General features: G+C 39.4%; 1 protein-coding gene across 2 annotated transcripts in view; it reads right to left on the minus strand.

Annotated features, from left to right (window-relative positions):
• Window positions 1–18,949, minus strand: part of Prkdc (protein kinase, DNA-activated, catalytic subunit) — a 159,348-nt gene that overhangs the window by 104,408 nt on the left and 35,991 nt on the right. For both annotated transcript variants that reach the window (XM_057764247.1, XM_057764248.1), the window contains exons 25-35: window positions 18,394–18,543; window positions 17,891–17,998; window positions 15,966–16,192; window positions 11,859–11,953; window positions 10,513–10,612; window positions 8,078–8,211; window positions 6,660–6,914; window positions 2,361–2,584; window positions 1,328–1,536; window positions 799–931; window positions 17–175 (exon numbers count right to left, since the gene is read on the minus strand). In XM_057764247.1, the coding sequence (XP_057620230.1) occupies window positions 17–175; window positions 799–931; window positions 1,328–1,536; window positions 2,361–2,584; window positions 6,660–6,914; window positions 8,078–8,211; window positions 10,513–10,612; window positions 11,859–11,953; window positions 15,966–16,192; window positions 17,891–17,998; window positions 18,394–18,543 (1,794 nt within the window). The remainder of the gene's footprint in view (window positions 1–16; window positions 176–798; window positions 932–1,327; window positions 1,537–2,360; window positions 2,585–6,659; window positions 6,915–8,077; window positions 8,212–10,512; window positions 10,613–11,858; window positions 11,954–15,965; window positions 16,193–17,890; window positions 17,999–18,393; window positions 18,544–18,949) is intronic.

Raw genomic sequence — 18,949 nt, forward strand, 5'->3', positions numbered from 1 at the left:
GTAGCTGATTTCCTACCAGTCCTCCGTAGGCAAAGGCTAACTCCAGGAGTCCATTGGCCAGGCTCATACAGCTGGGGTCCAACGACTGCACGCACTGCCTTTCCTCTGCAGGTGTAATGCCTTTATAAACCAAAGAGAGCAGCCTCATGCCAATGGGATGATCCAGTGTTGTAGACTAAAGGAAAAATTGACATAAATTGCCTGCTGAGAGAAGGTGTTCAACGCAAACATACAATGTCACTTCTTCAGAAAAAAAAAATGTGTTAGTTAACACTGATGACTATTTTCTATTTTTTTTTTTTTTTTTTTTTTGGTTTTTCGAGACAGGGTTTCTCTGTGGCTTTGGAGCCTGTCCTGGAACTAGCTCTTGTAGACCAGGCTGGTCTCGAACTCACAGAGATCCACCTGCTTCTGCCTCCCGAGTGCTGGGATTAAAGGCGTGCACCACCACCGCCCGGCTTATTTTCTAATTCTTAGGACAACTCCAACCCAGTTTTTGTTTTTTAAGCTACAGATTTCATTTATGTCTTTCTGTGATAAAGGACTACAGTAACTGGTTCTTAAGATGTTTTAGGTTACTACAATTTCAACTCTTTCATTCCTCTCATTCTATCTTTACTCTCATATTCACATTCTAGCCAGCACCTACATGTAAGAGTTCTCTAATCTCTAGTTCAGTGTATTCTGTATGTAAAATACTTTAAGCAAATAATATAAACATAAATGCCAATTTGTACTAGCATAATGAAATTACTATAATAAAGCAAAGGGTAAATAAAATAAATTAATTGTGGTTACCTGAGATGGGGATATAACATGAGAGAAGCCAGCTTTGTGAAGCTGCTTACAGGCTGATAAGACAGACAGCAACTTGGTCCTTTCTTGGCGAGCATCAGAGTCACACAAGTTAATGGCACAGAGCTCTTCGACACTGGCCGTGAGAACAACAGAAAACCAGGTGAGGATACACTAAGGAATTGTGTTGCTGTCATAACTTTACTAGTCACTTGGCCCTCAAACTCACTAACACGGTCCTGGAAAACACAAAGGTAACACCAGAGGAAGGCTCATAGAACAGCAAATGTAGGACATCTATTGTTCTCTCCCATCCTACAGGCAGGAAAGGAATTAGTGAAGGTCATGATTTCCAAACAGTGTATGAGATCATTTGTGTGTGCACACACAAGTGCACGCGCACACACATAAGCACACACAGGCACTGACAAGTCCCTTTCTTGAGGACACTGCAGTTGTGCATACAGCTCTCAGGAACGCTGGATAAGTGAGGACCTAAATCACAGTAACTGAGCATGGCCTGAGCGCCCACCTCCGCGCTGTCACTTTCTCCTTCAGGTGAGTCTCCAGCATGTCTCTGCATGGGGACTTCTTCAGTGCCTTCAGCAGGTTCACACAAATGCTGGGAAGATGGTTCATAACCTGGACGTCGCCAACATTGAACCCTAAGCTCACGGGCTCACAAAGCATTTTCACTAAGACTTTCATTAGGTTTGTGTTACACAAGTCCTTCTCCAGGAGCTATAAAGATAGAAAAGACAGATGGAATAAAAGTGCTTCTTAGCCAGTAGCTCTTCTCATCACAGTGTAAACAAGGTCCACAAGGTGCGAATAGTCACAATACTGACAGTTTGGCAGATTTTCTGAAAATAATTGAAAAGTATTAAAATGCTTGAAACCAAAATGATTTCAGATTTTAATGTTTTTTTTTTTTTTAATTTTAGAATATCTAGTTAGCCTCTATCACATGACATCACTCTTCTGTTTTTGAGGAATATCCATACTGATTTCCAGAGTGGCTAGACTAATTCATGTTCCTATCTTTAGTGAAATTACAGTGCTACGGCTGGAATGCACAGCTTACAAGCAAGCACCTTCTTACTAAACTATGCCCTCAGGTCCTGACGCCCAAAGCAGTAACTGATTTCCTTTTTCTCTGATATTCACCAGTATTTGTTACTGTTTGATTTCTTAATGATAACTATTTGAATTGGGCTAAGATGGCATCTCAATGTCACTTTGATATGTTTCTCCCTTGTGGCTAATGATCTAAGGCAATGACTGCCAACTTTCCTAATTCTGTGACTCTTTAATACAGTTCCTCATGTTGTGGTGACCCCAACCATAAAATTGTTTCTGTTGCTACTTCATAACTATAATTTTGCTACTGTTATGAATCATAATGTAAATAGCCTTGGAGACAGAGGTTTGCCAAAGGAGACATGACCCATAGGTTGAGAAACTTAAGTACATGAAGAAATTTAAGTGCTTTAAGGGAAACTTAAGTACATTTCCCATTTTAAAGTACTAATCTCAAATTAACAGATCAGGAGCTACGACCCTACCTTGAAAATTTCTGGAGAGGTATTGAGCAGGGTTGTGGTAAATTCCATAATCCGGACCAAGACTGTGCATTTGTTATAGTTGTATTTTTCTTCCTCTTGTAGACTGGGAGGCCCAGTTGCTACCCCTGTGCCAAAGCGTTGTTCAATTGCTCTAGCATCGTGGGTTGCTATGCTTTCTAAAAAGAAAGCCACTGACTTTAAAAGAGAAGACTGTGTTTTAGTACCTAGGAATAAGAACAGTAAAATATTAGTGTGCATTCTCTAAAAGGAACATAAAGTTCCTTCTTAAAATACATGTAATGATATACACTCAACAAAAGAATTCAAAAATTAAAAACATAAGTTCAAGAAAAGATGAATAAAAATAGCACCTATTTCTTCTTAGGTTCTTAGTTCAAAATCTGAACTAAAATATAATTCAAATTGAATTTAATTTCACATATAGACAGTAACAATGTCTATACAGGGTCTGGTCATCTGTTTATTATTTATTTATTGCTTTTGTAGGAATGAACATAGGTCCTCCCACATGCTAGGAAAGCACTCTACCACTGTACTATATCCAGCCCTCCAGCTATGGTTTGAACACTGCCCCAGCTGGTGAGTTATTCTGGGAGTTCTTTAGCTTTAAACGGTAAGAACAGTTAGAAGACACAGGTCCCTAGGGGAATGTCTTTGTGTTCAGGGACACTCTCTCACTTTTTGAGAGGTAAAGAGATCTACCACATCTTCCTGTCACCATGGCATATAGATAGCCAGGCTTCCATGGACCAAGCCCTCTTAAACAACTGTGTTCTTCAAAGTGTTTATGTCAAGATATTGTCACAACACCAAATTTGACTCACACAAGACTTGACTGTCAAAGATTACTTATGAGAACTATCATTTAAAAGAACAACTGGCAACTCATATAAAAAAGACTTAAATAAATACGCAGGTTAGTCTCTAAATAATATTTTAAAATTCCTATGGTTTTATCTAGCACTGAAATTTTAATCCAATAAAATAATGGCAAATAGCAAATAATGTTCATTTTACCTATTTTTGGTCTTTAAGTCAGGAACATGCTTATACAGTAGAAGCTGGATTGAAACTAGTGACCCTCCTTCCCTCCCCCTCCTGAAGAGGTGGGAATATAAGCGAGCACCACCACATCTGGCATTATTTTTAATAATGAATAAATTGGAAAACTCCTCCAATGGGCAATGCAAAAACAAATGACAGTGGCTGTCTCTAATCAGGTGTGCTGGGCATTTGTTATCTTAGAGAAACATTCTCTAGCTCAACTCCACATTGCCTTATAAAATTCACCTGTCTGAACAAAATCAAGCTGTTTCTTCCCCACTGCACACTGTTAAACTTCTTCCACTCACCATATTGCTCCACTCTTCTCACAGGTCACTACCCCAAGACATAACAACCTCCAAGGCCAGGTGTGTACACTGGGGATGCTGGGTATATCAGGTTTCTAGTCATGATATAAAGGATTGGGGATGGCCCAGAGAGGGAATGCCGAAAGGGTCTACAGGAGGAGGAGAGTTAGGTCTGTCCAGTGAGGGAACACTCAAAGGATCTATAGGAGGAGGAGAGTTAGGTCTGTCTAGAGGGAACACTGAGAGGTCTACAGGAGGAGGAGAGTTAGGTCTGTCTAGAGGGAATACTGAGAGGTCTATAGGAGGAGGAGAGTTAGGTCTGTCCAGTGAGGGAACACTCAAAGGATCTACAGGAGGAGGAGAGTTAGGTCTGTCTAGAGGGAATACTGAGAGGTCTATAGGAGGAGGAGAGTTAGGTCTGTCTAGAGGGAATACTGAGAGGTCTATAGGAGGAGGAGAGTTAGGTCTGTCTAGAGGGAACACTGAGAGGTCTATAGGAGGAGGAGAGTTAGGTCTGTCTAGAGGGAACACTCAAAGGATCTACAGGAGGAGGAGAGTTAGGTCTGTCTAGAGGGAACACTGAGAGGTCTATAGGAGGAGGAGAGTTAGGTCTGTCCAGTGAGGGAACACTGAGAGGTCTACAGGAGGAGGAGAGTTAGGTCTGTCTAGAGGGAATACTGAGAGGTCTACAGGAGGAGGAGAGTTAGGTCTGTCTAGAGGGAACACTGAGAGGTCTACAGGAGGAGGAGAGTTAGGTCTGTCTAGAGGGAATACTGAGAGGTCTATAGGAGGAGTTAAGTTAGAGCTGCCACAAGGATCGACAGAGTCTCTGGGGAGCAGAGTGAGAAAGGCAGAAGTGGTCCCTGCAAGTGGTCTGCTACAGGATGAAGTTGAGAGACTGAGGAATTTGAAATGGAGCACAGGAAGGAGAGTGAAGACTGTGCACCTGATTTCCAGGCTAGTTCGGCCATTGGGTTCCCAGGCAAAGCGTACCTGTTGGTATCGGCAGCCATTTAGAGAGGGGTGAGGTAAGGGAGGAAGGATGGTCTGCAGAGAGGATCTTCAGAACCCACAGGAAATGAAGGCAGATGTTGGCCAAAGGTCTGCTACAGGGCTAAGAATCAGACTGGGGATTTGCAATGGTGGAGTGAATGGCCTCTTTAAGGTTTTTGAGCATAACCACAATTACATTTTGAAGTCCTTGTTTTGTGTTTCAGCTAAATTGCATTTTCCAGGGTTTAATGCAACAGGGTTACTGGTTTCTGAAAGAGGCACGTTGTCTTGGCTGTTCACGTTTATATTTTGCTTTGGGATATAAGCATCTAGAGGTATGATGTTTGAGGGGTTTTTTGGTGCAAAGATCTTGTTTCCTCTTAGATGGGTGAATGTTCTGTTCCTTGGTTGCTGGTGCCTACTCTGGATCCTCAGTAAGTCTCTCATAACCAGTGTTTCTGTGGGTTGGTGAAAGACACAAAGGAATGAAGAAGGCTGGAAGAAAGACTTCAAGGAGCAGTGGGAAAGTGCCACAGTGGTCCTGGGTCTGAATCAAGAGGTGGATTCTCCAGGGAATGGAGTTAGGGTGGGAGAAGGAGTGGGACTAAGAGGAAGTCTAGAGAGACCACAGTCAGAGATTACATTATTAAAGCATTCAATACAGCTGGGCAGTGGTGGCCCACACCTTTAATCCCAGCACTCAGAAGGTAGAGGCAGGCAGATCTCTGTGAATTCGAGGTCAACCTGGTCTACAAGAGCTAGTTCCGGGACAGACTCCAAAGCTACAGAGAAACCCTGTCTTAAAAAACAAAACAAAACAACAACAACAACAACAAACCCAAACAAACAAACAAACAAAGAAAAAAACCATTCAAAACAACAAGGTACTGCCCTAGTCATCATTAAGAATTTGTTAAGCCGTGCGATGGTGGCGCACGCCTTTAATCCCAGCACTCGGGAGGCAGAGGCAGGCGGATCTCTGTGAGTTCGAGACCAGCCTGGTCTACAGAGCAAGTTCCAGGACAGGCTCCAAAGCCACAGAGAAACCCTGTCTTGGAAAAAAAAAAAAAAAAAAAAAAGAATTTGTTAAAAGGGAAGGAGGTTGTATTTTACAATTAGTCAGTTATGGAACTATTTGAACACAACTATTTAGTAGAGTAATATACTGCTAGCATTTTGCTCAACAACAAAATATATGGCAGTGGTCCCATAAAACTATACCACCTAGTGACTTAGAGTGTTACTGGGAGGTAGGGGAATCTTTAGAATGTGGAGAACAGAATAAAATTACTGGAGGTGTGTAATTTAAGGGATATTGAGACCATGACACCCACTTCTTGCTTGCTTCGCTCTCCTGGCTGCCATGAGATTAACAGTACATGCGAACCACAGGCGAAAGCGACAAACCAATCACGGACTGGATCTTCCCAGCCCGTGGCCACAGTCAGCCTCACATCTAAGTTCATAGCCTCAGCCTTTTGTCAGAGTAGTGGAAAGCTGATTAACACAAACGAGAACGTAAGTAAAGAAGCCTGTCCAGTAGTAGAAAATCTGGGTTAAAACCCTTTATACAACACTAAGTAACTAGTATCTGTTATCAATTTTGTTAGTATTATTATACTTATTTATTTATTTAGGTTTTTTGAGACACGGCTACTCTGTGTAAGAGTCCTGACTCTTCTGGAACTTGTTTTGTAGTCCAGGCTGGTTTTAAACTCAAAGAGATCCACCTGCCTAGCTTCAATTTTGTTAGTATTATTTTTAATTTAGTTTCTACACAGGTCTCACCATATAACAGTGGTTGTCTTGTAGATAAGGCTGGCCTATAACTCAGAGCCTCTATCACCAAGTGCTTGTTACTGTTATTTTGACATGCACGGAACATAAACCAAGCAAAATCAGGCAATGCTACCTTAGAGTAAATTCTACCTACCCAGAATGTCTTGTACTTCCACAGTCTTCTCCTCGATGAATGTGTTATAGCACTCTAGTGCTGCAAGGAGCATGTCCAGCCACTGTAGGACTGCTCTCAGGCTCACTGGCCCTTGCAAATGGAAGAGAGTTGGCTGAGCAAGAATGCCCTCTGGTTGATCACAGCTGCTAACCCCTCCTTCGAATGTGTTTATGAGAAAAGAAATATCTTCTGTTTTTATGAGATCTTTCAACCATATAGAAGGGGATTTGTTGTCTAAGAGACAAGATTAAAACATATATATTAGTATATAAACAAAGCAAAGATATCAACATTCAAAAATCAAACCTCTTTAATAATCTTTGAAGCTAGTTAAAATTTCAAAATGATGCAGGATGATCTTTTCATTACTAGTGTTTGTTCTACTGTTCTCACTTCTAAGAAGTTATTTCCACCAAAGCTGTACTCTTCATTTCCTAACATTATAAAAACACCATCTGGAGGGAAAACAGACTGATGCTCTGTCCCTTCTCAAGTCACAAGAGAGTGCTGGGATTTCTGGGTTTAAATGAGACAGGAAAAAAAAAAAAAAAAAAAACTGTGGTGAAATAAAAATTTGGGAATCCCAAATCTACTTTTTGCATTATTTCATAATACCAAAGTAATTTTTATCCTATCACAAATCTTTACAAAACATATTCATAATTTATCATTTGTCATACAAACCTAGAATGAATATTAAACATACTTACTCTGACAAAGATTTATTTTAATCTATTTTGTGTATAGAAGTTTTGCTTATATGTATGTATTATACCACATGAATGCAGTGCCTAAGGAGGTCAGGAGAGGACGTCACATTCCCTTGAAATGGAGCTACAGGTGGCTGTCAGTTGACATGTGGGCAATGGGAACAGAATTAAACCTAGGATCTCTGGAAATGCAGTCAGTGCTCTTAACACTGAGCCATCTCTCCAGCCCATACCTATTTTTATATTTATTAGAAACATACTAGGTATAGTGTATACTTGTCATCCCAATACTCTGAAAGACGATGCAGGAGGATTCTGAGTTATAAAGCAAAATTGAGAGGGGAGAAGGGAAAGAGGAAGGAAATGGTATTTGTATTATTAATTTATACAGAATTGAATGTTTTCATTAGTCTGCATCTCCAAACTGGCAAAGGAAAGCCAATCATTTTGATAGAATGTTAAGGATCAAAACACTGGGCTATCAAGATGACACAGCAGGTAGGGTGTGCACTGCACAAGCCTAGCAATCTGAGTCTGATCTACGGACCCAGCTAAAGATAAAAGGAGTAAATGGAGTCTTCAAAGTCAGCCTTGGACCTCTACACATGCACTGTGGTCCACAGGTACTAATCCCTTCCCTATTTTAATAAGTTTTTAATTAAAAAAAGAAAGAAAGAAAAAACATACCTGGGAGTAAAGGAACAAATTTATAAAAGAGTTCTATGGACTTGTGTCGACATTCTGTCTGGGGCCTTCCACAGTTAGCTAAAAGCCACTTGACTAGATCCAATAAACACAACGATGTCAACGGTGGAAACCCCCTATACAGAGAAAGCATGCCGTCATTAACAGATTATCCAGCATTCTAAGTACTCCTAGGCAAGAATTTAGAAACCTGAAACTCGAGCCGGGCGGTGGTGGCGCACGCCTTTAATCCCAGCACTCGGGAGGCAGAGGCAGGCGGATCTCTGGGAGTTCGAGGCCAGCCTGGTCTACAGAGCTAGTTCCAGGACGGGCACCAAAGCTACAGAAACCTGAAACTCAGTTCTACCTTACTGACAAATGTAACAGGTATATTCATTTTTTAATATTTTACCATCAGAATGTAATCAAGGTATCACAGATTAACTCATAGAAATCTTCCTGCCTCTACTTCCCTGGTGCTGGAATTATAGATGTTTGCCACCACACCTAGCTTCAGTTTAGTTTCAACATAAAAAATATGTTTTTGCAATGCCAGAGAGAGAGAGAACTCAAGACTTTATACTGTAGGCAAATGCTCAGGCCCTCTTTTATTTCACTATGGGTAAAAAAAAAAAATAGATATGCTTAACAAAAAGAATCATGAATTTCATGTTCCCGTTCCAATGTGCTCTTTAAACAACAGAAACAAAAACCCAAAGGTGTAGGATATGAAGCAATGTTTTTTAGAAGCTCACCTTGTGAACTAGTTATAAATCTAAGTTCTTTGATCCTACCCTAGCCCAACTCAGAAATCTTGTAGATGAAGCCCATACCACAATGTGCGTTTTAACTGTACTTCCAATTAATTTCAATATATGTTAATGACCAAGGACCAATTGTGTGAAGTCATGCTACAAGTTAGAAGAACCTAAAAGACTTAACTGTAGTAGTTTGTTTTTGTAGTTTCTTTACCAGTCTCTTTTACCTAAGGCTGGGCTTGAACTTTTGATCCTCCTACCTCCCCCTCCCAAATTCTGGGATTACAGGCATGAGCCTACCACTTTTCTTTATGACTTCTTTGAGACAGAGGTGGGAGAGTAGGAAGAATGTGAACAACAGCCCTGGCTGACCTCAAACTTATGCTCCCCCTGCCTTAATTTCCAAGCAGTCAGGATTACTGTAAGCCACCATACCTGAAGGTGTCAATTTTAAAATGGGGAAAATGTAAATATCTGCTATATATAGGTTAAGAGTGGAGGGTACCAGTACAGACACCAAGACTTCCCATATACTGTACAGAGGGCCGAAGCACTGTACCTCCATCCTGCCTGACAATGATGAGCCCTGAGGTAATCACTGGTCAATACTCAGTCTGGCTTTGAACATCTTTCTCATTTTGATAATTCCAAGTCTCAATCCTCCTCCTCCTCCTTATCTTCCATTCTTTTTTTTTCTTTTTATTCTTTTTTTGACTAGAACTGTAGTTGTCTAATAGAATAGAGTCTCAGTTTTACAGGATGAAAGAATTTGGGGGACTGGTTGTACAACACCGTGGCTATACATAACACTACAAGACTCTACATGCAAAACTGCTTAAAGTGATAAACTTTGTGAGCACTTCAGCACAGTTAAAAATAACAAATAAATTAATCTCTACTCAGAGCATCATTCAACGCCAGTATCACCTGAAATCCTGCGTAGTGGTGAGCAGAATGTACTCTGAAATCCGTGTTCACCTCTGTGTCTCACTTAGAAGCTTACATGAGCTTGAACAAGGTGCTCAATCTTCAAAGTCCATCTTAAATCTAAATATGCACTTTATCTTCCAGGTGACTATTAAATAAAACGTTCCCTAAAGACTTCCTGGAAACGTTAACAAGTTTCCAGTGGCCAGGTTGTTTAAATTGTCACTACGTAGATCTCTAGCCTCAACAGGAGTTGGTAACTTGAGCTCACTTCTGACATCTGAGTGTACACTTCTGCTTTGTTCACTTTGCTGGTGGACAAGTCTGTACAAACACTGGTGTGTGCAACCACATTCTACAGGGAGCCAGCATCTTGGATTGAAAGTGACATTAAGTTCTTATACTTCCAAATTTATTGTATGACAGTTCAAGGATATTCTAGTTAAATAATTATTTACCAAACTTGCATTCAAACTTAGCACAAGCAAAATGCAATGCCTTTCTCTGTTTCAAAACTTACTGTCAATTTGGACACCGATTCAAATTTTAATCAAATATCGTCTTCCTTAAATCAGGTATTTTTACATTTAAAGCTTTGAAATTTTGTTGGAAAGTTGACTGTTCATAACATACTTCTACACATTTCTTCTTTACAAAGATAATTATCTTCTACACATCCATCTGACAACCTTTATCAGATGGAATTAGCTTTATGCTGGGTTCACGAGAGGAAAGGGAAACAGTATCACCTACTGTGGCAACCGTCGTTTTTTTGGTATGTTTAAAGAATCATGCTTCTTTTCAATGATGCGTCTGAGGTGATCAATGGCATCACAGCACTGCTGAATTGTACCTGTATTTATATCCAGTACAAAAGATTTCAATGAAAACATATAGCAGATTATCACTGACAAAGTGTTATAAAACTAATGACCTAATTTTGTGACTACAAAGGTAATTTTACTATAGATTCAGTATTCTTCATCTCAGAATATGAAATTAAAATAAATGACTTACATTTCAAATCTTAAAATAAAACCCAGACTCATGGCTACAGGAAGGCATGGCACATGCATGCATACTATATTCATACATGCAAAAAGGAGTATCACATACAAATAGGAACTACATGACCAACAGCCACAACAATCAAAGCATAACCTCACAAGATAGACTAGACTGGAAGAAATCTCAGGGTGCCATAACTCAGTTCAGGCCAGAGCCAGGGCATATCACTTCAGAGCCATTACAACTTAATATGTAGCCACTCCTGAAAAGCGCAGACTTAAGGACATTTCACAGAGGTCTAAGAGAAAGAATGCATACATGGTACTTCTAGCACACACACACACACACACACACACACACACAAAAGTGCTTATGTTGTAGGTTCTCTCTCTTCTCTCTCTCCTCTCTCTCTCTCTCTCTCTCTCTCTCTCTCTCTCTCTCTCTCTCTCTCTCTCTCTCTCTCTGTGTGTGTATGTATATACATGCATGTTTTGTGTACTGGGTGTTAAAACCCAGAGGCTGACCCATAACATCAACTTAAAAAAAAATAAAGTGGGGGCTGGAGAGATGGCTCAGCAGTTAAGAACAGTTAAAAGTTTTCTAGAAGACCCAAATTAAATTTCCAACACCATATGGCAACTCATAACTGTCCATAACTCCCGTTATAGGGAGTCCAACACCCTTTTCCAGACACTATGGGCACAGGAACCCACATGGTGTACAGGCATACATGTAATGAAAATATCCATGTGTGTATGTATGTGTGTGTGTATATATATATATATATATATGTATGTATGTATGTATACTCACACACATGCATACATACACATACATAATTTTAAAACATTAATAAAAATTTTTTCTTAAAAAGTGAGATGGCTATGTGGGTAAGGACATGTGCCACCAGGCTTGGCCATCTGAGTTTTATTCCCAAGACCTATAGGGAAAAGATAAAAACAGGATTGCACAAGTTGTCATCTGACTTCCAGACCCACACATGGCACTCATGTGAGCTCAGGATTCTGAATGGAAAAGACACCAAAGCACTAAGGATCAGAATGCAGACAGAACAATAGGAAGACACATACCTAAGGATTTCTCATCCGCATGTGCCAAGGCCAGACTTTCCATGTATGTCACTAAGGCTTCAAATACAAACTGTTCTACCAAGGATGCTTCTTCTCTGCAAAACAAAGACCATTAGACCTCCCCTAAGAAAACAATACATGGGAAAAGACAAAAATCAATAGTAAGAAATGCAAACAATGCTTCTGAGTCAGAGTCTCACCCAATAGTCCAGAATGTGCTGGAACTCAGTACCTATATACACAGGCACTAATTAAAGAAAGAGTGGTCTACTTGTTAGAAAAATTCATTTTCTTGAAAATTAAGAATAAAATATTCAAATGTAAGCTAAGGCAAAGATTTTAAATGTCATTATTTTTGTCTACAATAAATTATCAGCATAAAGGGTAACAGCTTAACCTGTCCTTTTATGAAAGAAACAGAAACCAAGACTGAGTAAGCAAACTACAGCATCAGAGCATGAATTTTAAATCATTATAACTAGGATCAAATATATTTATATTAATCAAAATATGAACGATTATAAACATATCATTAAATCCTATTATCACAAAAATCCATGCTTTGGGATTCAATGAACAAGATCTTGGAAAGAATTTTGTATAAATTGCTGGTTATGAAAGCATTCTCCTTGAAAAAGGTGTCAAGATGCTTGAAGGCAGGACCACCATTTTGGACTGAAGTAGAGGTAAGAGTCAGTGGCTGGCTGTTTTGCTTTTCTGACCTTCAGGTTGAACTCCAATTTCTCTCTCTGAGTTTTTATTAATGGTGCTTCATCCTTGTCCTTTACAGTCATCAGGAACACAGATTATGGACTTTCACATGGTTTGTGCCAATAGCACAGACAACATCAACATGGCCCCCAGCATGTGATGTGGAATTCCCCTCTGTATGTTGTGATTACCATTTATTAATAAAGAGACTGCTGTGGGCTTATAGCAGGGCAGAACAGAGGTAGGCTGGGGGTGGGGGTGGTGGTAGGGAAACTAGACTGAATTCTGGGAGAAAGAAGGTGGAGTCAGAAGAAGCCATGTAGCTCTGACAGAGACAGACGCCGGATGGAACCCGGCACATAAGCCACAGCTACATGGTGATACACCGATGAATAAGACCCACAAAAAAAAAAAAAAAAAAAAAAAAAAAAAAAGACTGCTGAAGTTGCCTAAAAAAAAAATGAGAAAGTCCTTCAGGGTTCCTGCTTCATGAAAGAGTCTGCCTGACATTCTGCAAGACACAGAAGAAAGTGACTGACAAACTGCCAATATAGGCGGAAATGTCTTTGAAATTTCCTGCTTCATGGAAAAGTCTGCTGGATATTATATGCCTGCCTGTAGGCTGAAGATGGATGCTCCAACAATACAGAAGAACTTCGGGTAACTGTCTGAGCAGCGAGATGTCTCTGTCGATTCTAGAATTTTAGAAGTTGCTTACAATGCACTTCCTGTTTACTTAGGTAATATTATATCCTTCTGGAGTCTTTAATGGAGTTGAAGACTCCATTATAGTTATGTAGTTATAGTTATAATTTTCCTTAGTTATGATAAAAGATAAAGTTTATATAAATATTGTAACTGTAATTCTTGATACCTGTTTTGTTATATGTAATTTTACTATGTTATAATTAAAACCTTCTTTTTCATTGAGACAGAAAAGGGGAGGTGATGTGGGATTCCCCTCTGTATGCTGTGATTACCACTGATTAATGAAGAAACTGCTTTGAGCCTATAGCAGGGACCTAAACTGAATTCTGGGAGAAAGAAGGCGGAGTCAGGAGAAGCCATGTAGCTCAGCGACAACACATTCGCCATCCACCAGAGCCTTCTTCCATACCTGTCACTACTGCCGCATCTCTAGTTCCTCCTCTCCACTACGCACTTACTGCTCTGTTCCTCCATCTTTCCTACCTCTCCATTGAGTATTTGTTCATCTTGGTGGCACTGCAGTATGTCACAGAGTGTGAAAAAAAAAATTTATATATATATTTGCCCAAACATCTTTTTATACAACTAGTTTTTGGTCTGGTTCAAGGTTTCTAGACTGGAAATAAATACTGGACTGTTGTGGAGATTCATCTCCCATATCTTACTGTTGACCAGAACCAGGGCAGTTGGGGGCAGGTTCAGTGTAAATTCCAAGCTGTCACCTCCTCACCCTTGATGAGGCTGCCCCAAGACTTCTAGGCACGCCCTTTGTGCTTGTAGCCTGTGGGCAGTGCCCTGCCCGCACTTTCTTTCTCCTAGCAGGACGAGCAGCAAGAGCTGCAACCACTCGGCAGCGCCATGCTGGGGGCTGGCCCTGTTTCTGTGGGACTTCCAGGCTGCCGCACATCTCCCTGTTATCGTTGGTGCCAGCAACACTGTGACTCATTCCACCATCTTTCTTTCCAATTTCATGAGTCTACTTTGTACAACATCTTCCCATTACTACCAGTATATATTTTAAGTTGTTCAGAGCTCCGCGGTGGGTGCTGGAGGCTGTCACCACCTTTGTTTTTTTCTCCCTAGGTTTATATTTCTAAGTAAAACTATGAAGTGAAGAAGGAAAGAAGTAATGTAAAATTTGAGGGGAATAACTACTTTTGTAGGGCAAGTTTCTAGACTACAGGTGTTGCTACATACACAGCCTATAAAACTCCAACCAATGACAAAACTAAATTCAAGAGTAATCTATGATTTCAGTTAATCCTCCCCTTGGTATTCACATGTCTCTCTGGAAAACTGAATGAAAATGCCTTTACACACCCTTCTAGGGAAAGTGTGTCACTTCTAGGTCCTTAAGACCTCTAACTCAGACACTCCTAGGATCCCTGCTCTGCCCTTTGAATAGACCAGTCTGCAAAATAAAGTAGTCCTCTTTTCTCCATGAAAGGAATCTAGAAGGCCTGTGAATCTCTGCCCTCATAGTCATTGCTCTTTTCTTCAGAAACTCTCAGGTTAGTAGACTTTTGATGCTCTGGACTGAGTAGCCTATTTCTCAACTAGGAGGATGGGTATGTAGCAATTTGGTTTATCAATATCATTCTATAAACATTATATATTTTATATATTCTTTTATACATAAGTCTTCACATTTAAAAATAAATAAATAACAAACTTCAAGCACTAGTTAATTCATAAGTAAATTCACCATGTGGATTCCCATCTCTTCATCCATCTTCTAGGACTGTCTCCTCTGTATCCCAGTAGCCATTTTCTAGAAATAGCTACTCTGACCATCAAAGTCAGAAGCCCACTGTAAGATGACATAGTAGTCTACTATTAGAGATCATTATTTAACATGATTTATTTCATCCATAAACCTTTATATTTATCTGTCTGAGTATCTTTCTCAACTGCAGCCTCATGAAGAGTTGTAATTTTACATTTGCAATATTTAGAGCAGTGCCTGGCATATAATAATATTCTTTCTTTTTTCCACAGTTCTCTTCTGAATATCACTCATTTTTCTCAATGTCTTTCTTGAACTTTTGGAGTGTTCTCTATGCCTTAGTCTTTAGTCAAAACTCTTAGGAAGAGTTTGTGCACTCCCATAAGTCCTGAGACTCCATATCATTAGTGATGATACCCATTTTTCTACCTGAGCAGACAAAACCTGTTCAGCATCTCATTACTCTCAAAAATGTCTAAGAGTACCAAAGTTCTTCACGACTTCATACTGCCAGCAGGCTTATGAGGTGGTAGAGATTCTTGGTATTCTACTACCTTTTAATCTGAAAGAATTTGGTTGATTCATTCTTTATGGTCCATCTCTGAGAACTTTTTACTAACTTACTCACCACACAAACACTCTATATGCTTCAAAGAATCTTGCACATGGGTCTCTCATTGCATTCTCAAAACATATTTGCAAGCATGTCTCTGTAGTTCCTAAGATTCTTGAAAGCACACCATGTATCACATATTTATGCAATAATTGCAGGACATAAAATACATGGACTTCAGCCAGGGCTACACAATGAAACCCTGTCCTGAAAAACCGAAAAAGCCAACCAATCAAGCAACCAATCAACCAACCAACCATGGACTTAAACATCACGGCACTTTTCAAAATCACATTAAAGGTTTCCAGGGCAGTCTTACATATCTTTCCTCGACACAAAGTGTACACACCTGAACTCCTTGTAGATGTGATTAAAAGCAAGTGCTGCGCCGAGCCTCTTGAAGGCATTAGGATGGAGTGCAAGGCTGTAGAGACGCTTGAAAAGTGACTTGCTGTTTACTGGGCTCTTCTCTTGCTGCTGAGGTGTTGTCTGCTTAATGGACCATTTGAGGAATTCTCGAATACAGCATCCACAAAAATCTCTTAAAGTACTGTCAACAGGGTCCACAATACCATCCTTAATCAAGATAAAAACAGCGTCATTGTATTTATTCTTATACCCCTAGAATTATTAAAGGTAGTTCTGTGTGAGTATATATGCCAACATTCAGGAGGCTAAGGCAAGAATACTATGAGTTTGAAGCTAACCTGTGATACAGAGTAAGTTCCAGACCAGCCTGGACTAAGAGCCTAAACTACAAACCATAACTTAAAAAAAAACATCATTCAGTAACTCTTCACTGCCCATAACTAGAAATATGATCTAAGTGACTCTGAGAATAAAGTTTTGTGATTATACTGATTGCCCTGAACAAACAGGGATGTTCTACACAGCAAAAGGGTAGAACAGGAGTCTTCATCAATATACCACATTTCTTCTTCACTGATGTTCTTCTTGTCAATTTCCATGGTTTTGCTGGGTCCAACTGAATAGAAAGGTTGTACAGATGCAAAATAGAATCAGTACGGAAGAACAAAGAATTAAAGGATGTTCGGACAAGCACACTAGGTATTTCACTGGAACTTTTGTTATTGTATTTATTTACTTATTTATTTTAATTTTTAAAATTTAATTTAATTTTTTTTCTTTATTTTTCAAGGTAGGGTTTCTCTGAGTAGTTCTGGATATCAAAGAATTCATTTTGTAGACCAGACTGGCCTTGAACTTGGAGATCTGCTGCCTCTGCCTTCACAAGTACTGAGATTAAAGTTATGCACCACCACTGCCAGGCTAATTATTTGAAGTTTATTAAAGTAGGGTCTTGTGTAACCTAGGCATGTATGGAACTGCTATGTCACTGGCTAGCATCAAACTCAAATCTTCCTGTCTCTACCTCCTAAGTGTTACAATTATGTGATTCAAATGTGAACATATAGCTCTATCTCCCCAAAATAGATAAAATAACTTGAACACACATAAAATAATACTTAAAGGAATCAGTTATCCCTATAAGTTCAAAATTAAAATATTCATCCAAACCACAACAGCATATCTCACTGAACCTGTGGCCAGTGAACCAGGCGCTAATGACGCCTCTACTACCTCATGAAGAGTATGATAGAAAAGGTAAACTGTGAACTCCACACCCTTTAGTTGAATCTGAATGTAAGAGAAAATTTAAAAAATTAAAAATTCCCTTTGCTCTTGATTTAAATACTGTACCATGGATTAAAAACAAACAGACAATACAACAAGAAAACCAAACTACTGTTATTGATAAAGAGCATTTTTACTGCTTATTCCCACAGCATACACCGCACACTCTCTCTCTTATGCCCTTTAGCAAAGCTATCATTATTTAACATAAATATATAGCCACTCAGAAAGCAGAATAAAAATACATGTTAACTTAGTTATGGATATTAAGAATATCACTAATGGCCAGGCAGTGGTGGCACACACCTTTAATCCCAGCAGTCAGGCAGGCAGAGGCAGGCGGATCTCTGTGTGTTCGAGGCCAGCCTGGTCTACAGAGTGAGTTCCAGGAAAGCCAGGGCTGATACACAAAGAAACCCTGTCTTGAAAAACAAAACAAAACAAAACAAAAAGAGTATCACTTACGAAAATAAATATGATGCTGTGTTCAAAAAAGATAACAATTTAGAAAAAGGCTCTATTTTGGTTTGTTGACAAGAAACTTTCCCTAAAGATCTAAATGTACACTAAATTTCACAGTCAATTGGAATGGTAAGTTAAGAACCAAATACTACTTACCAGTATGGCTTCCAGTAAGGCAACAGTATCCTGACTTTCAAATTTCTTATTGTTAGTAAACCAGTGAATCAGCTGCATAACAAGCGGTTCATAGAGCTGTCTTGTCACCTGAGGAGACAATTTCTAATGCAGTTACATCCTTCAGGAGGGCAAATGTATACTGAAAAGTAAGCATTCCAATGGCACTTTCAATAAGGCAAGATGAAGCAAACCTGTCATTATTTAATAAGTTTCTTTTTCTAGTTCAGTTTCATGGTGAATAGAGTCTAAGAGTCCAGGAAAAGAAAATATGCACACATCTAACTAGGAGAGCAATTTAAGATACTGTGAGTATAACTTGTGTTATACTAGGGTTTAGCTGGATGAGTTTGCCTGATCCTCCAATTCGTACACCCTCTTTAAAGTCTGAGATCTGGGATTATATGAGTACACAACCATGCCCAGCTTGAGATCATATTCTTCAGGTAGTTTTGTAATTGTTTAGATGCTAATCGTGCACTTACCTGATCCACATCGCATGCAAGTTGAAGCAGCACAGGAAACGTGTGCTTGTAGAGCTGGTACATGGGAGGCCAGCCCTGACCTTCAGGCATCTGAGAGGCTCTTCCCAACATAAACATGACCATGCTGTGTAACAGTTCACAAGCTGCCACCTAAAGGAACCAATTTCAACAAAGCTTGACCACCGTATTTAAAAGGGAATATTTTGAAATCTTTACTTTAGCCATTTAAGAGGAAAAACTTATATTGTGGGTAAATACTATATACTCCAAATTAAAAAAAAATGTAAACAGTAGTTTTTATATCAAATAAATGCTTCTGTTCACTTTAGTCTTTATACAAGAGTTAAGAATTGAAATTTAAAAATTCAGACTCTGAAGGTGATACATTCATAAGAAATATATTTCACACAGTTTAGAACTATACATCCTGGCTTCAACTGTAAATATCACTTTAGTAAGTACAGTTTGGAAGCACATTAAAAGTTTACAAGTTAGTGGTAACATTTGAGACTACTTGTTTCCAATCTCCCAGGTTACGAAGATAATCGAAATCCTA

This window comes from Chionomys nivalis, chromosome 3 (genome assembly GCF_950005125.1).
Source record: "Chionomys nivalis chromosome 3, mChiNiv1.1, whole genome shotgun sequence".
NCBI lineage: Eukaryota > Metazoa > Chordata > Mammalia > Rodentia > Cricetidae > Chionomys > Chionomys nivalis.